The sequence below is a fragment of the Vollenhovia emeryi genome, unplaced genomic scaffold (assembly GCF_000949405.1).
Source record: "Vollenhovia emeryi isolate VEMERY1.0 unplaced genomic scaffold, V.emery_V1.0 DF939126.1, whole genome shotgun sequence".
Taxonomy (NCBI): Eukaryota; Metazoa; Arthropoda; class Insecta; order Hymenoptera; family Formicidae; genus Vollenhovia; species Vollenhovia emeryi.
This window is the reverse complement of record NW_011967240.1, coordinates 548,273-572,543: the sequence shown is the minus strand read 5'-3', so window position 1 is coordinate 572,543 and position 24,271 is coordinate 548,273. Positions and strand designations below refer to the sequence as shown.

The window sequence follows — 24,271 nt, the reverse complement described above, 5'->3', positions numbered from 1 at the left end:
TACGTAAACTAAAATTATATCCGAGATGATGCCGCCTGGTTTCCCCCCCTCTCTCTCTCTCTCTCTCTCTCTCTCTCTCTCTCTCTCTCTCTCTCTCTCTCTCTCGTTCTTCTCTTTTCTCTCTCCTTCCTGCCATATACTATTCCTGTATATCTCTTTAATCCTCTAGCACAATCGTTTTTACCGCGCAAAAGCGTGATAAAGTTAACGTTGTTGGTTTTTCATTTAAGAAGTATTTTGCATCGCGAAATGGCCGACATATTAGGATTACTTATAATCACTGAAAATAAATATAAATTTTGTAATTTTAGAATCGTGAAATTAATTTACGATGCATTTTTTAATTGCCTTTTAGTGTAAAAGACCCTACAAATAGTTCATAGAACTTTAAAAATATCAAATTAAAAATACGAGGTAACTAATATATCCATAAAAAATCCATTTAATACACTAATTATATTTGATGTGTATTCACTTAAGAGTATCCCAATCATTAAAAGTACTGACATTAAAAGAAAACAATATTCTAGTTATCTTCTCTTCCACTTATCTAAACGAACGTATAGCACAGAAAGCTTGTGTCTCCTTCAAATATACTTCTTTTCTTCTCGTTTTTTCTTTCCAATCAGCAAAAGCGAGGAGAAACCGCGAGCAAACTCTCGATCTTAATATCAGTCAAATGATCCTCGTTTCACTTTTCGTTGCATGAGAAGCTCTACGGAAAAAAACGAATAGCGTGCTTTTCAATTTTGTTAATAAAGTACAGCTTACAAGAGAGGAAAGGAAAATGGTATAATAAGAATTGAAGTATCGAAAGCAATAATACAAAAATAATTGCATTTTCCTAGATCACTTGATACGTAGGTTTTTCGTAATAATTAAAATTTTTTAGTATCTTCCGGTACATATATTAATATAAATATAAACGATTAAAGCGTTAAATTAATCAACAAGAAATTACGGAGCAATCTTGCAAAATTTATATTTATCTTATATCGAAAGAGTAAAGCGCAGTATATGCGGCGTCTTAAGTAGAGTCGCGTGTCAAGCAAGTTTTAAGACTAAACGATTTTGTTCGAAGCGATATTGCCGGAAGCAATAGGTTTACCGAAAACGGCAGTTTCCCCGAGCTGCGGTAAACGAAACCCTCCATGCGGTTGCGGTTTCACCGATTCCCATAGCTATTCCTAGTTACGACTCGATAATGGGTAAGTTGAACCGTTTCAACATGATCCATAAAATGTCATAAACCAACACGATAATGGATTTTGGGAAACGGCGATAGGATCGAGATAGGATACGATCGAGAGGCGCTAAACGCACCGGCAGGGCTCTCTCCCCTCCTTTTATTCGAATAACACTGCGAGTCACATGAACAAAGTCATTGTCGAGAATATTTTCCAATTTCGCGCGACCGGTTACAGCGCTTATCCGTACTTCCCCCCCCCCTCCCCGATTCTTCGTGTAATCCCGAGAACGCTCGAAGATTCTGAATAAAATTCCTATCTATCTGCCCGTTTATCCGGCACCCTGCCGAAGACGCCTCGCGTTGAGCTAACCCGTCCGGGACTTGATCCGGTACACGAAGAAGCAGAAATTCTCCTGCAGCTACTGCTCCAGCTAATTCATGGAAAATTCAAACCGTACGACGCCGACAGCCCGCAGCGCGAAAATACGCGAGGCACGCGCGTTTCTATTCGCGAAAATGTTTTATCCGACGACTCGCACCTCCGCTGATTCTTGCCGCGTGTCGTTAATCCGCGCATCGCGAAAATCTGATGGGTTTTCCGTGAGAAATGGCCTCGAGATTCGTGTCGGACGAGAACGAGAGCACGGTCGGAATATATTCGGCGCGGGACAGGAATCGCGCGCGGCACGAACACAACATTTCTATGCATTTTGGACGTGACGAGCTCGCGTTTGCATATCTCAGCTGAGCGGCACGAAAGTAATTTTTGAATTTTTAACTCTATCACAAAGTTTGATTAATAACGCTCCACGCGCGACTCAAACGTCATTCTAATGACGCGGGGAGCGCTGTCGTTGATCACGACCGGGTCGATTCGAGAATAATTGGCAATCAGCGCAAGATAAAAGAATACTCATTTCCCCGTGCTAATGAAATCATATCATAAATTTCACAATTGACTAAACGGAGTTTGTTAATCTACCACATCATAACCGCAATCATTAAACATTCCTACGGTAACTCGCGAGTGTATTTTGCGAGCGTATATGTCGAAATGTACAGAAACATTTTTAATTAATAAACACAACAATTGGCAAATATTATTTCATAACGGTATCCAGTTTTGAAATAATACGAAAAATGCCCACGTATATAAGAGAAACAAAATATAAATGGAATAGCGTATTCAGTCCTCGCGGATATGTTACTTTTAGATTTCAGTGTACACTGTAGACTCGTTTTATTTCGCCGTTAATCAGACAAGAAATTCTGTTACACAAGCAATTACAGAATATCTAACTAAAGATTTAAACATTTCATCGCTCGAGCCGACGATTACGTAAAACGCGGTGCTCGTGCACAGCCATATTATCAATCGCATAATCCCTCGATGTGTAAATGTGCATTTCCCTGATACCCGGATATCTAGGCGATATGTAAAACGGCAATGACGATATATAAAATCCTATTTAAATAGCTTTATCGAGCTTTGTGAGCATTACCAATGCAGCGAACCAAGTTATGGTTAGTTATAACAGCGGTAATCAAATTATTATCAACACGATACCACCGCGCACGGGGACCGACCAAGTCCCAGCGACGTTCAAATTTTATATCTCACAGTGGAATCTTTGCTAAGAGGATGTTAAATGGCGACGACCCCTTTGCGACCGCAAAAACGGTGCAGTAAAATTTCCAGCTTAAGAATTCACAGCACACAAATGGATTACCCACACCAGTGCGCTTACGCGGATTGTTAAGTGCGTGAGTATGATAGTGGCGAAGACATTAGCAAAGCGGGATAGCACTAAGAAGAATCGTTAAAAAATGGAAAGGTGAGGTGAGGAAACGAAAGAAAGAAAATCGTCAAAAGATCCCCGCCGGGAGTCCGGAACAACTTTGAGAAAAGAGCTGCTTATCCCAAGAGGACTTCTTATTTCGAAACAGATAAAAGACTTTAATAAAGATTTCAATAATCACACTAGACCGATTCTTTGAGACAAAGCTTTTAATACGAGGTATTAAGGGACGTAATATATACAGTGAGAATAAATCTTTATTTACAATCTGATTACAACATTACGATAGAAGGAAGGAACAAAAATTTAATCCGAATTCCTGTAATCCCTTTAATACTTCTCGATAATGTAAGAATCTATTTTTCGATTTAATCAAGGATAACTTTTAGTAACGTCCCTAGGAAAAATTTAAGAAACTCAGGTTTTTACGAGCATCCATAATGCATAATCAATTTTACGAAGAATGATTTTTCCCTCGGTCTGCAACCAACTTAAGAAAACATAAAGTAGAACGTTCCTTTTAAAGGGCAAACTTCCCTAGATACTCTTAAAAGCGTCCTTTTTCTGGATCCGCCGTATAGTCTAAATTTTTGTCGTCAAGAAAAATGGAAGGCAACTACGATAAAAATTACGAAAACTTGGACGTAGAATAAAGTGTAGGTCGCACCAAGAAGGCTATAGGGTGGGTTTCATTGGCAGTCACAACGCAGGCTCTATGATCAAACGAAAGTTGTCGCTGTTTGCTGCTGCCTCCAACTCTTTTTGAAGACTCCACAAACACCTAATAATTTACACACGGCTAATTTTAATTGCACCGACATCCAAGATTAAAGTCTTTTCTTTCTTCTTGAAACGCGCGTTTGAACACTTTGCAAAATGTCACGATAAAAGTCGTTTGACACAGACATGGAATATGTATTAAAAAGCTGAATCACAATTCACGCTGCACGAGCGCGTTTTTCTTAAAAGAAATTATTAATATGAAAAACGCTTTGAACTTTCTGCCGCAGTGTGTCGCAGAAATTGCCGGATATAAATCGTAGTTTCACGCACGAAATTTCACGTCCTAAATTTTGTGTGTAAATTACGTATACAAATTATGTTATGACTTTATAACTTCTAATTCCTGTTTACAGTTAAATTATGCGAAAACTAGATTTACACAAATGAAAAATTAATAAAACATATTGCAGCAAACAACATTTGAGTTTATATTTTTTTAAAGTATTGCATCGAGAGAAATAAATTTATATTATTAATTTATGCATTTTATGCATATACGTAACTAAATTAAGGGGACAAACTTTAGTTAAAAGCTTTGAGAGCTCTAGAATATTTGTTACAATTAAAAATAAATAATATTAAATAAATAATAAATATTACAATACTTGACTATTTCCCATTTGTTAGCTATAACTCAAAAACTGTGGATTTGCAGATATGCTGATATAAACTTCTTTGTTACTTTATTAATATTCTTCTTATTAATATTCCATTAACTTCTGTTTTACTTTATATTAATATATTTTATGCATATATACAAGATAACTAAAATAAGGTGACAAACTTCTGGGGACGAGCTCCCAAATATTTCTTGTAATTAAAAATTAAAAACAAGTAATATTAAATGTTACTCTTCATTTTTCATTCATAAACATTTGTTGTATTTCAGTAACAGTGAGTTTGCAGTCTTGTTTGTGTAAACTTCTTTATTTTATTTTATTCATATATTTTATGCATATATAAGGTAACTAAAATAAGGGGACAAACTTCCGGGGACGAGCACCCGAACATTTGCTGTAATTAAAAATTAAAAATAAATAACATTACATAATATCACTTTTCCATTATCCACCAATAAATATTTGTTTGAACTGTAGCCTCCAATTAGTGGGTTTACAGATATAAGTTAGATATAGTTGATATGAACTTTTTTCATGTTACTGTATGGATCGTCCCCGAAATTTGTCTCTTTTTTTACACCCTGTATATAAAGTAAAATTTACAGTCGCCTTTATAACAAATCACAATTGAAGAAGTTTCTATTTTATTTTAAGATGTTACATTTATATTCTATATTCAGTATTAAGTAAATCCCGATTGTTTCTCTGATTCGTAATATTATTTCAAACAGTATTTCTAAAATAACACGTATATTTTTTGTTACCAAGTATACTCTAGAAGCAAAACACTTTAAACACATAATTGATTAGTTCCTGGCCTCAAACGTATATAAATAAATTAAGAAAGTGTATATATGTATAACTGATTGGTCTCGTAATTAATATAAGTCGAGACCTGAAATTCCCAAGAGACTTCAAGTTCCACGAGTTTCATTTCAAATAGCTCCTAGCATCCTACCCGTCCTGTTGGGAGCAATTTACATATTATGCACGAAAATAGCATATTGTATACGAATATAGCTTTCTTCAATAATTAGTTGTCAGAGTCCCACCGTAAAGCGTACAAAGGTCTTTCTGAGAAATCTCATTTCAAAAGAGTCCTAAAATCCAAAGCAAAAGGGAAAATATTTTCTTTCGGTATAACGTTTCGAAGAGATTTGTTATATTTTTAATAGTTTCGGCGATATATCCAGAATCAAAGGGGTTAAATGAACTTGACGTACCTGACTCTACAAATAGTCACAGAGAAAAAACATGTATCTCTTGTTCGAAACGATATACCCGTCAAAATTGGCAAAGCGCAGTACCGAACGATTTTTCCTTTTTGTTTTTTTCATTTTGTTAGACGGCTGAAAAAATGGAATTGACTGTACGCGATCGTTAAATGGCCATACAACAGTGGGCGATATTTTCGTAGATGCAGTCGTGAAATCGTAAACAATGATGTCGAAATACAATGCGAGATGCGGCTCGCATTGATTTTTCTGCCGGCGAGGAACAGATTTTGCGAATCGGATGCACTCGCGGGGGCTGCAATTTTTATTTTCCATCGTCACTGCGCGCAACACTCGAAACATGTGTACGGTGGAACTTAACCGAAACAACATCATCGCTGCCTCAAGTTTATCGTCGGCGCACTCAACATCGTTTTATTTATGCAGTCGAGAAATCACGGAATCTACGTTTACCGAGATAACTTGAGACCAAGATCGCGCACGTGCGAGAAAACAATTCTCTCATAGGAGGTCGCGATAGCGTTGAAGAACCGTGCGTTTCAATCTCGCGAAATTCGTAATTAAGAGAAAACTATCGCGGAAGAATTACCGTGATAATAGAGGGTTTTCGTACAATATATATATATATATATATGTATATCCCCCGCGCGGTCGAGTTACTGTAATTACCGCTTACTCAGGTCACCGCTCATGATACGAACACAAGGAGAGCTTAACACGCCGGCGGTTAACCAAACGTTGCTGTCGTAGCTCGTATCTATTAATTATTCAGCCGTAACTTCTCGTTTGCAGTAGAAATTAACTGCACAATTCATGCACACGTACACAGAGATAAATATGCCTAATGTATAGCGATTATTACACGAGTAGATATGAGCACTCCGGCGGCAAAATATGAAATTCCGATGACTGAATTCGAGGGAACGTGGACAGAAATGTTTAAGGAATGCATATCTCGAGGGTGTCTCCAGGGGAATTACGTAGTACGCGCGATTTCGAATTATGCGGATGTCCTGTGTCGCGACGATAGCAGGAGATGCAGGCTTTTCATATCGAAAATTCGATATAAAAAGTTTGCATCTCAACCAGTGGCTACAAATCGCTTGGCGAACACGATATGTCAAAGTTCCTATTTTCACATTATATATACATATATATAATATATGTGTGTGTATATGTGTGTATAATACTGAGCTACAGTGAATAGAAATACAGGTACTTTTCTTACACACACTGATGTGACAATTTATAATACATATATTTCTCATACAAAGTTTCGTTTATTTAGACGAGTGAATTGATAATCTCTTCGTAGCCTTGCACACATACATATTTATAATGCATTTTATAAATGACCATCCCGAGGTGAAAATACAAAAGTCGTATTCTTCGGTGCACGCAGCAAAGCTAAAGTAGCTGCAAACGAAAGCCGGGCGCGGAGGTTAAATATTTACAAACGATCGACTAGATTTATAATCAACTTCTCTGTGGCGGCAGGGAAAAGCCGCGGGGACCTTTCAAGCTGTCGCATCTGCGATGCAGATATCTGGACGACTGAGGGAAAAGTTGCGGGTAACCACGCAGATTTTCACACGCCGCACCTTTTAACGGGAGGGGCTGACGTTCTCGCCTCCTGTTAAAGGCGGCGTCGCGGCGGTGCCATTTACAATGCAGAGCGGTGCCGATGACTGGCCTTTAAAGGGCGCGCGTACATTCGGCTGCTCACTTTTTAACGAGCCATTACCATTTTTCCACGCTTGGACGCATTCGCCGAATAAACTCCGCCGTACGATCGGGTCGCGCCCCGAGAACTCGGCGCGATATAAATTCGAAACCGGATCGAGTTCGGGCCTCGGCATATTCCCTCCGCACTGTGACACGATCAATTTCAGAAAGTATCACACGTCAAAGGCTCAGCAGTGAAAATATCGAAGGATTTCGTGCGCTGCGTGAGAGATTACTTTGCACGTTGATTGCTTCGCCGCCCGTGGCAGGTTAATTGTCCTGGTCCTAGTTGAAAGACGATATTTTTCGTAAAGTTGCACGCTCCAGATATTTCGAGCACAATTATACGGCGGATCGTAAAAAAACAGCGTGCGACTTGCCAAAAAGAGTTCGCGACTTTTATTTCACAAAGAGAACAAATTATCGTTTGTTTTATAAACAAAATTCACAATTGGAGGTATATAATTGCAGGATACGCCGCGTATTATTTAGCGTAAGTCGAGAGGATCGCTAACGTAACTATAATAAATAAAAGAGGATCTAACTATCTCTCTCTTTTTTTGCACTCCTTTACATCAATGAATGCTTTGAGCAATTTAGAGTCGACCTTTCCTTTAAGGAAAATTTGATCGTATCCCATCTCTCTTTGCAACTTTTTAATATTCGGAATTAAATATCTTTCTAACTAATTTTTAGATGAAATTGTGGTGAAGTAAGGTTCACACTTCAAGTTAAATGAAGAATAAGATATTATGTAAAACTTAATTTAAGCATTCAAACGATCGACTAAAAATTTGAACTTCATAAAAACATGTCGCCTTTAAAATATTTAACGCAAAATATACCCAAACTATCATACAATATACATTGTTTACAACTGATTGTTACCCATTTTTCGAAAAGTGTTTTTAAACCACGATAATCCACAAAGAGCAATGAGTAAACAAATTCCGACTTTATATAACTTTTTCAAAGTGGTTTTTGTCGACAAGCTTTTTCATAACGTTTAAAAATATAATTAAGAAAAATTTTTTTCTATTGTACGTTCGTACAAATTTTATGATTACTCATGCGAATAAACAAATTTTTTAGATAAACTTCTCGTATATTTATAAAAGCAGACTATAAATGTCAAACACATAATCCTTTTTATTTATATGTTTAACATTAATTATATATGCATGTATACAATATATTAATTATCAATATGTCAAAAATCTGAAATAACTAATATATTCTTTTGTAAAATATCTAAAAGCGGACCTAAATATCGGTCAAACGGCCTAATCTATGCAAAAGCAAATATTCGATATATTCATTGATTTAGTGATCATAGTTCAGCAACAGATGCAGTTATCATTTAAATCCAGACATTTCGTACTATGAAATATCCTCGCCCTTTTCCCGAGCTTGTAACGTACACGAAAGGATATTTATGATCGTGGGACACGATCGTGAAACAGAATAAAAGTGCAACACTAAAGTTTTTCGGTTTACTCGAGAGATTGTATTTCTTTCGTGTCGTTGAGCACGCGGGCATTTTTCGTACGCATGAATAATCATCAGTATGAATAAAAATGAGTATCCCATTCGGAAGATATAAAGTTTTAACTCAATCTATTTATTAACAGAATGAATAGATTTACACTTTGATCCTGAGTACATTTTGCAGTAAAATTTTCTACTTTTTGCCACGAAATATCGTAAAAGTTGAACGTAAAATTGAAGTCCTACTGTAGGAAACTTCGAAAGCAAATTTATTCATAGAACTAAAAAGGAAGAAATTTAATGTTACTAATAGAAGAAAATTATATTTTCTGAAACTTTAATACGTACACACAATATCATTAAAAAACGTAACACAGTTCAGAAGAATTAATATATTATAAAACTATGAAAACTTTATATTTCTCGCGCATAAAACGTTTATTTCTATTCATCTCGCTCGTCTCGCAACCGTTCCCGAAAATTAAAGGACACATTAGTGGCGGATCATTCATCTACAGCCTGCTTCTTTGTCTTATCGATATCTACTTCGCGACGTTGAAATCGCGCCGTTGTTATTTACGTCGTATCAAACGAACGCTTGACACTGATCAGTTTGGAAGAATTCACTTTTCCTCGTAACGCCGTAGGATCGTACGGCTGCTGTATGATAACGTTTACGATTGCCGATTCTCTCGCGCGATGCCAATAAACTCGGCGCGAATAAATTTCAAAGTTCGCGGAAACTTCGCGCGGTCACAAAGTTTTATGAAGGTTGTAACGACGTTGCGGCTGCTCAGATGTAGAACGAGAAATAGAAAGGTACGGTCCTACAGCTAAAGAAGAATACAGAAAGAGAGAAAGAGAAAAGAAGACAAGGAAAACTAGAAAAAGGAAAGACCCGAAAATAAGAGAAAAATAGTAGAAAGGGAGATATAGATACATATACGGGATGAAGGTAATTAAACAGAATTAAAATTGTACTTTAGCTGTTACACGATCTACAGCACGGAAGAAATCACACCTGATAAACATGGCCGCTTTGGTCCGTCGTGCAAAATAAAAAATAAGAATCCAACCGAGATTCACGAAGTCAATTTATAATCTACCACATCTGTACGAGATATAAGCGAATCGGAGAAGTTTGAAACGAGCAATTCTATTTCATATATTGCACATGAAATTCGCATTTCATATTCTAATGCGTCTGTTCGCGTCATTTTTTATTTTAATTTCTTGAAATTTCAATTTGAAAAACTTTAAACCGTCCATTTATTAAGGAAATAAGAATGTAATGTGTAAAAGCAATTACGGAAAAAGGAGAAGGGAACTTTTAATGTTCGAAATTGCAATCTTTCTGATAAAAAAAATCAAGAAATAGTTTTTTGTAAATACCAATACAATGTGGCTACATGTTATTTGATAAAAATCAAAATCTTGTCTTCACTATTACAGTAAGGGTCTGTACGATTAACTTATTGGATATCTATTTTCAATAGAAAGCAACGGCACAAAAGAAAAAGCAATTAACTTTAGACTCACTAAGAAATGTACAGAATGTCACAAAACTAGTCTATTCATTCTTTGGACTGCCAGTGTAACATACAAAAAGGGTTCTATACGAAAAATCTATACGTGAACACAATTCTAAGACTTCCTCCGTGTCCGGAGAAAGTTTTTAAGAAATCCGCAAGAGATGTAAATAGGAAGATGAAATGCTTCAGCTAAACCTATTTATTGCAATTTTATTTACACATTCAGTCTGGAGGTACAGTTTACTAATGACAACGTTATGAAATGCTAATTAATTAGCTGATCGTCAAAACAGAGCTTCGAGCAGAAAACAAAGTTAGGCGAGCAACATTATCCAATATTTGCGGCCAGCAAAATTATACCGATGGGTGATATAATTCGTTATGTGATAGCAATAGAATTACATCGCATATAAATGGAGTTATTTCCCATATAACGAGCCACATGAGAGATGAATGATTCGAAACACAATTTAAATACATAAGATACGGAAATCACTATGTACCACGAGTTCCGTGGTTTCGGTGATTGGCGAGTAACGAAATTTAGATAATCTCCATAATTTCACAATCACTCAAATTTAATTGGCTAAGTTAAGATGATCGAAATCACAGCTCGCAGTAAATCTAATTGAGCATAATTCCGACAGAGCTTCCCAACATTTTCTAACAATTATGCCAATGATTTAGCCAAGTTTACCGGACTCAAAATCAATCCAGATAGCACTTAGGTACACAGGAAATGCGATTATTGAATTCCGTTAGAAACGCGCTACGCAAAACAACGGTTCGGGGAAACCGAAAAATGGCTGCACAAAAAAGATAAATAGGAATCCCAATCTATTTAAACAAGATCAAGTTTCTGTTCGTTCATTCTGCTCGTTCTGCTTGTTATTGGGCCACGCGCGCGTATAAAAGTTGGAATTTCCATCATATTTTAAAGGGCGCGTTTAGAACAGTTTCGCTTCAAATATAATATAAACTACACGGGGAAATTGAATTACTCTTTTTATCAACTGTAAATGTATTCCTAAATAAGCGTGTCGCGCGCGGAATGCTGCCAACTTTACCAGCAACGCAATGTAACAGCGCGGTATTTGCAAAGCAAAACTACCCGACGCACGACAACTTCCGTATAATGTATGTCTCCTCATAAACACGATCATTAGCATCTTTATTATTCTTTGCTCTTTTCTCAGCAACACTTCGCGGCGCCCGATAAGCTACCTCAAAAATACCGCGTACCTACAATCATCCCGTAAAATAGAAACATGAACCCAGCGTCGGTGTCATGAGAATAATCTTACGTTTTCCGGTTTACTGCTCTTCCCTGCGGCCAAATAAAAAAGGATTATTGCGACAGAGAAACAACCATGCAACAGAGATACCGAAATGCGGCTTGTGACGTAGTAACCAATTTAACTGTGTGTTCATTAGAAACACGATGTGAAAAAACTTATAATTATAAAAAGAAATGTGGACTTAAAACTAAAACCTTTATCCATTTTAATTTCGCTGCAGTATATGAAAAGTGTATTTAGGAAGAATACGTTGCACCTAACTTGTGTGTCATATCATTATAAAAAATTTCTCTGGCGACTTTCGCGGATTTTCAAGCTTAAACCAAAGCACAGCACATTGTTTCAAAGATTTAAACTTTATTCTAAATTCGAATTCTAGTCCAAAAATACATTTTGCTAGAGACATTTCATTTTTCTGATATCAATATATGAATAACCAAATCGACTACCAATCTCACTAACGTTGCGATTTTAATAAGAAACATGTAAAAGCGGTAACCTTCACCTATTATTCGCGATCGATCCGAGCAGTTAAACTGTGTCAAAGCTTTTTATTTAAGAGGTCATCGTGCGGAAACATAAGCTCTCACGAGAAAGGGACACGCTCGAGGAGTTCTGTATTGGAGTCGCGGACTTCGAATTTTAATGCGCGATACGAAGGCGCGCCGAAGAAAACTTTAAGCGGCGCGAGATAAGTGGGACTTAAGCTACCCCCAACTGGGCGATTTACGTAACGTTACTTCCGTCTCTCGCCGTGGCACCTCTTTTCATCCTGGCAATGGCTCCAATAGGGGCGCATACACCACGAAAGTCTGATAAGCGGTACAGTGGCGGAAAAGGTCCGCTAAACTCCAAACGTGACCGAATATAGCGCGCGAGATTGCTGCGTTTTGGAGAGTCGTCGTGTGGATTTATATAACTCTTTCATGATTTAGCGAGCAGTATGTTAAATCGAAGTTTTGGCATGAATGGTATGTAAATAGCGGTTCTCCATACGCAGAAAAGAGTCATTTCAGATATATACAAATTTTTAATTTTAAAGATAAAAGACTCCTTGTTATATGCACACGTGTTTTTCGAAAAAAATAATTATTATCTTTCGCAAAATTTACATCTGAAATTCGCATAGTTAATAAACCGTGAAACGCTGAAATCTAGCTTGTTATAACGTGAATTTTTCATAAATTAGGTCTTGCTAACGATGGTTTTGGATCTAAATTAAAACTCACTGATATGTGTCATTTTATTACAAAGTTTTTATCACAAATTTTTTACCATCGAACGGAACGATGCGTTCCGCTTTTTTCTCTAGTGGAAAATATATGGAAAACGTATAATGTAATTCAACGTGTATATGACTCCGACGTAAAATATTTTTTACAATATCTTCCGCCGGAGTATCTCTTAAAAAAATTGAAAGGGGGTACCTTAGTGAAAGCGCCGGACGCGATACAAAGAGATTCGATTGTACGCCGTCCTCGAAAGACCGTCGATTACGCAATAAACCATCTTCCCTAGTTCGATCCAATTATTATCGCGATACGAGATAGCGCGCCGCATCGCGAACAGGCAGAAAACTCGTATGTTATTTTCCGGATGGCGTTACAAAATTTCACTCGCTTGCGCGCCACTGTAAATTATTGTTTCAATATTTAACGCGCGAACCCCCGGCCGTTTGTGATTTTCATGGCGATGCGCGCCATTCTCAAAATCACGTAACCAAGGAATAATTCATATTCGTTACTCGTGCGTGCGATATAAAATTCCAATTGTAATTTTCCTTTGATTTACCGACCGTACGGTCATACTCCATTTCTCGGAGTATTGCATAAAAGCGCGGATAACGCAGTGCTATAGCCAAGCCGCAAACATGATGGATAATGTATCTGGCACGTTAGTCCGTAAATTGCACACGTGACAGTAGTTCTTTCGTTTTAGTGACAACTTTCGCGTCATCATTATTTCTTTCGTCTCAAAAGTACGTGTATATCGCATCAAAAAATATAAAGAGCGAAAGATAAAGCAAAAATGTGAAAAAGTGCGTCTAACAAACGCGTGCTTAATGTCTGTTGCAAAAAGAATTTGCACAGCTTTTTGCGAAAAATTCAAGAGAAAATCATTCTGGACGAAGAAACGAGATTGTTTCATCAACCATACATTTGTACCGTGTAAAGCCTTTAATGTTCGAATATCTAGTCTATACGGCTTTAATTCAGTCACATGGATGCGATTCGAGTCAATCGTAATTACTCGCCAAATATCACGTTCGTACAATATATGAGCTAATTGATGACCAGTGCGTCTAGTGTGCGCATTTACTAACACGCTCTCGTATATCGTGCAATGTGGAAATTAAACGTTAGACGCCACTGTAATTAGCAATAACTAAGTATTGTAGAGAATCCATATCATAGGATATATAGTACAATTAAAGCCTAACTTGTTATACGCATATTATATATAGCGATCCATGGCAATATTCCTGCACTGACAATGAGAAAAATTTTCATCGAATAAACCATTTACATAGTGTTTTCGATGGTTAATTTTTCCCACTACGTTTTCCGATTAAATTATAGATACATCAGTTGAAACGCAGTTACCGATGAAACTTGATTAAAAAACCGATCACATTTTTCATCGGATATATCCGTTTGTTATTATGTAATGGGATTATTCAATTATATTTAATCGGACATTTTTCTCAGTGTGGCATGTTATTTCCCGAAATTTTAATATTTTTTTATTAAAATACCATCTTTTAGTTTTGCATTTACATGTAGCGAATTTTCGTTAAATTCAATTTATTCACATGAAGTACGTATCATATTAATCGTAACTGACCAGATGTCACAAAAGTTTCGACAAAAATATAGACACCTCGATTAGTGGCGAGAAATCTATCGGTAGACCACTTGTTAGAAATTTTTTTCGAATGACTTCATAATGGCACTTCTCGTTGCTTATTAAAGACATCTACGAGCACATAGAGAAAATAGGGGACGTTAAAATGAATATCTCTAATTGTCTATTTATTTTCCGCGCAATCAGAAGGCAAAGTTTAAATTCTGCGGTCGAGCTCTCTGAAACGTACCTTTTAACGAAATTCGCGAGCGTGACGTCGCGAGAGTGATTTGGATATACAGCGTTACGAAAGGACTAAATTTGAGCGTCGGTATGTTGCTCGTACGTTACGGTTGATCGCGCTTAACGGAAGCCAATGTGAAACGGTGCTTTCCGTTTGCGCCGTATATCACCCAGCGCGAGAACGTCTGGTATACAATGTGAATATAAGCTCAAACGGTCAAACTCTTCGAGCGGGCCGGTACGTAACTCAAGACCAGTTTGTATTCAACTTAGTTGAAGCCCTTGCCGATTCTGATACGTACCAATTAAGTGAGCTAACCGCATAGATGTTACGTTAAGCTTGTTAGTGCAGGTAGACGGTACGTAACTTCGTGTAAATGAAACGATATCGGATCTTGGCGGTGAATACCGGGTCCGAATGGAGGGTCGGTTTCAGATCATTTGTGTCGTTTGCGCGAAAAAAAACGGAAGTACCTACCGCGAAATCATTTTCGCAGAACGCTGAAATCCGCGCGACGATACGTCAAATACGGTGCACGATGCGTTTAACAGTTAAGTCAATTCATCAGTGATTCCCCGGACATTTCCGCCGGTAATACGGACGTCAGCATCAGCAGCGGGGCCACACGTGATGCACGATTACGCGAACGACTGACATCCCCGTGTAATTATCCCGAGCGTTGTACGCGGTTGCTCGGATCCTGCAACTGTACCCGGTGTATTCGGACGGAGACTGAGTTCCATCGGCAGAAAGCGACCGGATAAAGCGAGCGAGGAGGCCCTATTACCGGTAACGATCTTTTTGCTCCGAATAACGATTACGTATGTCTCGAACGCGCGAGGAAGAAGAGCGGAAAATTGAGAAAAACACGATTTCCGCTAACGCGACAGAGAGATTGGAAAGAGGTACAAAGGTAAGAGTTCACAAGCGACGACTGGAAACGCATTGCTTCAGCATGTTTAAAATAATGGACTACGGTACACGTTCAAATTTTCAGCCTCTTTCTTTCTTTTTACAAAAAAAAGGGTGTACCCCTTATGTGCATAAAAATTAATGCCATTAATTTCAATTTTCAACCCATTTTGCTTCAATTAAAACCCCCTATATTATAAATGGACATTGCCTTTGGGCAATTTTCGCAGGCGTCCTCGTTACCGCGATATTCCGTCAAAGATTAAGCGATTTCGGCGAATTATATTTCGGGACCGCGAATAAATAAAACCTCCATATTCCACTAAATCGTGAATTAAGTTCATTTTAATAAAATTTTAATGAAAGTCGTCTGACGATAGAGATTTTAATTCAAGGGAATTACACGTCAAAGTCCTCGATATAAATGTGTATTCAAGAATACATTTGGAATGCTCGTGTCTGAATCTGAAAGGTAACGCGAAACGTCCTCAAATTGAAATTGACATCGTTATTTGCATTAGACTAATGCAAATTTGAATAAAATCTATATTATGTAACCAAGAAATCGTACGAGAATTGGCTCTACTCTCGCAAGCCCGCATAATAATCAGCTGCAGATCGCTAAGGAGACTTTGCAACTTGGCGTATTCGCGCAACGTGCGCGTGCAACTATAGCGCACAAATTGTAGGCGCGCCCTGCAGTCGACGTCGCAGCAACATTTTACAGTTTAGGACACCGCGCAATTGTGTTCGCCAACTGCCGCGATTCGCCCCAATTACAGACGTAATCGTTATGCAGCTGTAGATGCGTAGATTGCGAATGCAATCTCGACAGCGCGCACAGCGCGGCGAGATCAAACGGTCAAAAGCACGTAAAGGACTTTAACGGTATCAACGGGAGAAGAAACATATTATGTATAATGAAGACTTATGAACGTAGTTAACGCAGAAAACGTAGCATAGTCGGATTATTCGCGGAAAAATGCACGACTTTAATTTAATAAGAAAATACTGCTGGAATTAATGCTCATATTCTTGTCTTCGGGTAGACCTCTATTAACGTGCAGCAGTCACGTTTTTACAGAATATCTCGAATCCGCCGGCTGCTCTTTATATATCGATATCAACGACTGATGAAAAAAGTTGCTACCGCTTTAATAGCGAGACGTTCCAACCGCGACTTTATTCAAAATATAAATTAAAAGTGAATTAAAGAAACGTAAGGAACAGTAACTTGTACGAATTTTTACTAATTTCGAACTTAATGCTTTAAACACAAATCACTTCAAGCATTGAAATTCGTAACATTATGAATTCAGTTAGAAAATTGTTTCAGATAAGCTAACCGATATTTACAGAATTCGTATATTAGTGCTTAAAATATCCACAGATGCGGATGTCACCATAATTTGCTCTTGAAATCTTGGAAACGCAACACGTTCGTGTAGCGCCGTTTTAATAAAGAGCGCTTATTTAACGAGCCCTCTTGTATGTGTCACTCGTAATAAAAAGTAACCAAATTAGCTCACTGCGTAACACATGCATATATGTATGCGCTCTCTGTATGAGAGATGAAGAGTCACCTGAATATATATCGTATGAAATTCTGTGTTATTTCTAAAAACTTCATTATATTTTATTAATGGCAAATTAACGCGACATACTTGGCGCGACGAGATACCCGTTTCGGCGCGAATGTTATAGCGATAATTGTGATAATTTAAAGACAAATATTATAATTGTTACGGAAACGTTATTATTCCTTTCGTTAACACGCCAATTTTATTTAAACGGCATAAATACGTTACTTACATAGTAATTACTAATTTAATTATTTACATAGAATTCTATTACATAGATTTTGTAATTATTGTAAAAATATATTAATTTAATGCAATTTAAACTTTTCTACAAAATATCATATCTCCAGTTTGGTAGCAATTTTTATATTGCATATAGAACATGAAGCCAAAAAATATATGAACTTTTATAACATTAAATTATAATATATTTTACAAATTTTTATTGCAAGTGTTAATTGAATTTTTTATATGGTTTTTATATTAAAAAATCTCTCGCCCGAGACTTTGCTTCTGAAGTTAAGTCGATAAAAATGTTACTGTATTATAATTTTTAGGGACCGATCAATGTTTCTAATATTTGTATGACGTGTTATTTACAACCACATATAGTGTGAAGTATCACATACTGTTTTTTTCGCGGTTCACTATTGCGTGGTAAATGTTTGCCACAGCACTTAGTCTAAGTGGAAATGTTTGCTTTTATTCACCGCGGCTTTGAATGGGGAAATAGAAGCCCACATACAATACATTCTGTTCAGACAGTGCATTGTTCGCACGTTAGTGTGACGTTAATCCAAATCGTTCACTATCGAGTCCAATAAACGTTTCTGCTATAAACTTTGGTTCTAATCTTATGTGTTGTCAACTGGAATAGGACTTTGACTATCTATACCAGCCACTGTTGCGGAATAAATAAGTAACTCGATGTAGGCAGTCAACTATGACTGCGCACGACAGAAACGTATTCCGGAAAATTCTACCGACAGAGACAAAGAGAGAAAAATGATACTCATAATATAAAATAACATATAGATATATATGTAATATATTAAAAAATCACAAATAAACCGTTAATAATACCGTTAATAATGAATATTATTAATAAATATGACATGTTTTGTTACATAAAAAATTAAACAATTAAATATAAAATTCTACTTCGGTTATTTGCAAATTAAGAATTATTAATGTTCAACATTGAAAACAAATAATAATCTCCTAAATTTGATCAGCTTTGCATACATGTCCCGTTTATTTTATTATATATTTGATTATGTAGAATCAATAACCAATATACATTACAGTCAACTTTATCCAATAAATTCCGATTTATAACAAAATCATTAATTAAACTTCCGTCGCGACTGCCGTAAAAATAATATTTATTTTAAAGTTTTTCGCTCGATATTTTATAAACAAGTTTCCGATCTATCCGTACATTGTGGCTATATTTTGGCCGCATATTAAATTGCAAATCGGGTTACTTGGGCATTATCGTTCAACTTATTAAGTATCCTCGATACGTGAAAACTTTTGGCTCCAAGAACTCCGGAGTCCCCGAAGAAAACTGTTATTAGATATCAAACTTGTATACCGCGTCGCGCAAGCTGCTGGACTCAAGGATATTTACAAAGTCTAAATATCTTCTGAAGGACCCTCTCCATGTACCTACATGTGTGTAGAATAAACGTCCGAAAAATTTTTAACGTTTCGCTATTAGTAAGCCGCACTCTCCCTTTATGCTCACGAGCAATTCTGGCCAAATAAACAAGCAAACTTCCCGCCTAATCCTAATCCGGCAAACTTTTTTCATTTCGCATGGCAATTCCTGTAATGCTTGTCGTAACAAAGGTTATGTTAGATTGGTAAAACACGGCCGCGTGTTGTAAAGTACAGGGATATATCGAATTGTTCATTGAACTTTTGCGCACTGTCGATATTTTATATTGACGAACAAAATAATCGACGCAACGGGGAAACATAAATTGTTGGCTAAAGCGTATTAAGCAACACTCTATGCATACTTTAGACATACTCTTAAACGGCAACACAGTGTAAGCTCGATCAAGTTGCAAACGCGCATTATGTAGTGCAGAATGCATAAATTATACGCTAAAGTAAACTAGATCGTCTGAACATGGCCTAGGATATGGGGATGACGAAGTGACGTTCATTAAACCTGCAGTTAGAACAATTAATTGACAGAGAGTTCCGCAAGCCCAGTGGGACGTTATCACCGCGAGCGAGCGAAATAGCATTTCACATTGAAAATGAAGAATTCTTACAAGCTACTTCTCAAATTAGCAGTAGCATCCATATGAAACAACATTTTACCCACATATATTAATCTAAATATTGCCTACATCCTTATATCTAAATTTTAATTAACGTAAAAGCTATTCCATGCAAATTAATTCTGCTGCTCGGATTACATTTTTATAATTATATATTTTAAATTATTAAATTTGAAGCTTTAGATTTTAATCAATTATATCAGCATATAAATTTATAGTGTTCTATTAACGTTAATATTAATGATATAACATTTCTGAATTGAATAATTCGTTTGTTTACGTAATTGTAAATTAGATAGCTACAGTGACTAGTTCTTTTCTAGTTATACAGTAATTAGAAAAGCTAATTATTATAAATTAATTCAAATAGGTGACACATTATTATGCTAATAATCAAAGAGGAATATTCTAAAACGGTAATTTCAACTGCGATATTGTTTTGACTATTTATGTCATTTACGCTATTTAGATTCGTGTTGTGTCAGAATATCTAATCGTATAATATTTCTGATTGAAAATTTTATTGCAATTAACAATTCGACACAACATATCATTTAGAAATTTAGATGATCGCTTTTGCGTGTTACACTTTTGTCAGAGAGAAATGTGTCATCGCCTTGATCTAACAGCGGCAATATTTGATCAAGATTAGCCATTGTAATATTAATTATATTGTATATCAATTAATATACAGGATGATTCTCTAGTAACTAGCGCTATAGTTATTTTTAAATCGAGATAGGAGAAAGTGGTACAGAAAAATCTTTCACCCTTTAATATGACCTATCATTCCGTGATTGTATTTTTCCGACTCATCGATACACTTGCAAGATACATTGCACTTGTTCAAGAATCATATTTACTTTTTTTAGCGTTCACCGACTCTCTTTTCATTATTTCGCGCGTAAAAATATTAGGGTAATGTAATCGGACGGATATTTTCTTATGGAAGTTTGTGTATCCTACATAATATTATTACAATGTTTTATTCAGTTTGCATTCTAGAAAGAATTGCGATACATTTCTCATCCTTATCTCTCTTTATTCGCATTATTCTGCCTTGCGTGGTTAAGAGTATCTTGATCGAGTATCAGAGAAAAGCCCACAAAATACGATATTTGTGACAGTTTAGCTCCCCTGCTCCACGCAAACTGTGTCGTTACGGAGGCGGTGCCGCGGTAAAGGGGAAAAATTGTGCTCTGGCAAGCATACCGAAAACCATCTCAATCGGAAATGTAAGGATAACGAATCGGCGATACAGTACGCGCGACCATTGTGCCTGCCAAGAATCGCGGAACTATATTCACCTGAAGACCATGAAAAGCCGTTTTCTGGCTATAAGATACTTTCCACTGGCGAAATTGTTTTTCTGATCGATATTCTATACAAAGCTACTGCTCCTTTGGAAGAATAATAATGAAATTCACGAGGTACGACACATTTGGACAATTCACATTCAAAGATTTATTTGAAATCCACCTCTAGATTGAAAGTCTCTCTCTCTCTGCTCGGTCGCGCGATTTTTATCTTGTCTAAAAGTATGTAGGTTGAGTCAAAAGAATATTTATTTCGAAATATTTCTATGATCGATCTTGGTGAATAGTAACGGTAGAATTTAATTAATTTATGGTCAATAATCTTCAATGGATCACAGAATTATATGAGACATACATAGATTCATCTTTCAAAATGTATCAAAGACTCGAAGTAAAAATACACAAATAAAAACATAAACCACGTAAGAGTTATCGTTTGCAATATCTAAACGAAATTCTTACAACCGCTACATTGCGTTGTCCCAAAATAATGTAAATGAACGAAAAGGGTGCTTTCTATAGAAAGGGAGGGTTGCACAATCGCTTGTCTTCCCCTGTCGCGTGGGCTTCCCTCAATTTTTCTCATCTCGCTGTTATGCGCCACTGGGCGCCTTTCAATTTATTTTACGACTGTCACTGTCCCAGTCGCGCGAGGACACGGTAAGTCTTGCGAAATAAGGAGTCACATTCGATGGCTCTTACCTCGTTTGCCGGCCCGCGCAACGATTGCACAAATCGCCAATACGACGGTGAGGGCGACGTTGATATGCAGTGGATAGCGCCGCATCTCCGAAACGAGAAGGGGCCAGTCGCTACGTGCTATCCGTACGCTTCCTCCTCATGCCCCTCCTTCGCAGTTCTTTGCCAGACGAGCCGGGGATTCGAAAATTACCGGCTCGAGTAACAGGCGGCGCACTCACAAGAGATCAGAGTACTCTTATCTCACCGTGTATTACCCTCTTCAAGTTGCGTCCAATATTTCACCGTCGCGAACGCGCCCCTCTTAGCCTCGCGTTCCGTCACTCCTCTCGCGTTTCTTTCTCGCGGAACTCGCGATCCATCGTCTTCGGCTCACCATCCGTTTTCGTATCCGTAACGCGCGTCCGCTCGATCGCGCGACAAGATCGGCAAAAATGCGCGCGCGGCTCGGCGTCGTCTACCTAGGACACGGCGAACGGTGCGCGTCGAATAAAGGGAAGAGGGTCAAAGAGGCAGGCGCGCTTCTCGCGTCGTCTCGCGCGCCGGCAACTCTCGGCGAGCCGATCCGCGGCAGCTCTCCGCGATCGCGAGTGACAGGAGTGCGCCGCTCGGCATCGTGGCCGACCGGTAGCTCGCGCTCGCTCGTCGGTCCATCGACCGCGAGATCCGACGAGAGATCGATCCGGCGTGCGACGAGTATCCCGGCGTCAAATGTGTGTCGCGATGCTGCAGGTTTTTCGAAATCGTTCATCGGTAACATATGTTCGTCTCGGCCGCCGATTGAGTCCTTGAGAAAACGAAGACTCTTTGCTCGCACTATAAAGTGACACTCGATTGAATTCCTTTCTTTCTCGGTCTGAGTTAAAGTAGAAATACAATGTGTGAGAACCCACGGTCGGGTAAAACTTAGCCGGTGCAATTTAGCCTCTAATCATGAAAGTCCTTTGCTTCTTATAGAAAATAGCCTTTAGAGGCAAATAAAGCTCCATGTCTCCTCGCACATGCCGCACCGGCGAGAGGGTCAAATTGATACTTGTCAATAAAGTTCGATTAACGTGCCTCAGGTTCGATACATAGTCACGCGACTACGCGGGCGCATGTCTGAATTCTCGTTTTTCTCCCGTCTCGGAGGAGCCTGTCGCGGCCCTTCTTTTTCCCTATAAATCACCGTCTTCGCTCCTCCCGTGCCCTCCGTATAATCAGAGCTTTCTCTCAAAGCGAGGGGGAGAGCCGGCGTTTACCGAAAATTCGTTATCCGTAGACGGAGCACCGCGGTACGGCAACTTCAAAGCCGCCCGTTCTTCACTGCACCTGGTGAACGTGAATATTTACACGCGTGTGTCGGAACACACGAGCGACGCGCGACAATCAAGATTGGTCCCCCGACAAGACAAACTCCTGCGCCCCATGTAACTCGTCGTTAATCGGAAAGATATCGCGCGGCAACTTCGTCGCGACACTTTTCTCCCGAGCTCGATTAATCGGTTCCGAGGCGGAGCACAAGAAGCGCGCGTTCTCTCTCTTTCTCTCTCTCTATCTCTCTTCTCCTCCTTCACGTTCCTCACTCACTTCCCCCTTTGATCGTACACATTTTTCGAATTCCGGATTAAATCCCTCGATCCTTCAATCCCTGCCAATTTGGTAGCAGGCACGTTTCCGCCGAACGTGTATTGTCCGCGGTCGCCGCCGGTGGTTCGATCACTCAGGAGCTCGTCGATATCCGCTTGGATCGCGCGATCGCATCGACGGGATCACCGGCCGTCCGTCGATTTTTCGCCACGATAAAGCGCGTCATCGCCGCGAGAATTCCACCTGTCGTCGCGATCGGCCGTCACACGGTCCACACGCACGGTACCGATCACCACGAGGAACGATGGGAGGATGAAGGGAGCCTGGCGTAACGCGGATCCGACAGGGATACTGGCGCGCGTACGGGCGGACGCGGGCGCAGTGGCGCGAGCGTACCGTCGGGCCCGCCACGTCCTCTCTCCGTTCGCTTTCGGTGCGCCGAGCTGCGGCGACGCCAGCCGTGCTAGCCCGAATGATCGCATCCGCGCCCGCTAAACGTCGCACGGCGACCCGGTGGGCGCAGCCACCGCCGTCGCGCACACAGTGCGAAATTCACCCAATCTAGATATATCCCGCCCGCGATAAATAAAGGCACGACATTTAATTCTACACGGTGCCCGGCGCAGGCGAGAGTCTCCGTAAACGAAACCTTACCGGTCTCCCTTTTGCCATATCGGACGAACAATGAGTAGAGGTGCACGTTAACGTAAGAGGGAAATGCGGTTTATAACCGACGATTTACAGCGGGATTCTTTTGTCACTATGCAAAAAAAAAGTGTCAGATCAACTCTTATATACTCGAAGTAACGCGTTCATGGTTTTGTTCTTAGGACCATTTAATAATCTTACATTCCAGCAATATTACAGTCTTATTTAAATACCACAATTGTCACTTCGAGTATACATATAATTACTTTGACAATAAGAATATTCTTTTTTTTCTGTGAAGATTGACAATACGACATACTTTGTGTTCTCTTTCATTTTCTGTTGCGATACAAACTACCCAGAGAACATACATGCCTTAACCCTTTGCACTCCGAATTATATTTCATCTGTTTTCATCTATTGGTTTGGACTTGAAAAAATGTCGAGTGAGACTCAACAAAGAAGCTCCTGAGATAAAAACTGATGTCGAGTC

At 38.6% G+C, this 24,271-nt stretch overlaps 1 protein-coding gene across 1 annotated transcript in view; it reads right to left on the bottom strand.

Annotated features, from left to right (window-relative positions):
* Nucleotides 1-22,106, bottom strand: part of LOC105568971 (alkaline phosphatase-like) — a 182,438-nt gene extending 160,332 nt beyond the window's left edge. Inside the window, exon 1 of the mRNA XM_012025057.1 lies at nucleotides 21,565-22,106. Within this exon, the coding sequence (XP_011880447.1) occupies nucleotides 21,565-21,649 (85 nt within the window). The 5' untranslated portion in view covers nucleotides 21,650-22,106. The remainder of the gene's footprint in view (nucleotides 1-21,564) is intronic.
* Between the last annotated feature and the right edge of the window lie 2,165 nt (nucleotides 22,107-24,271).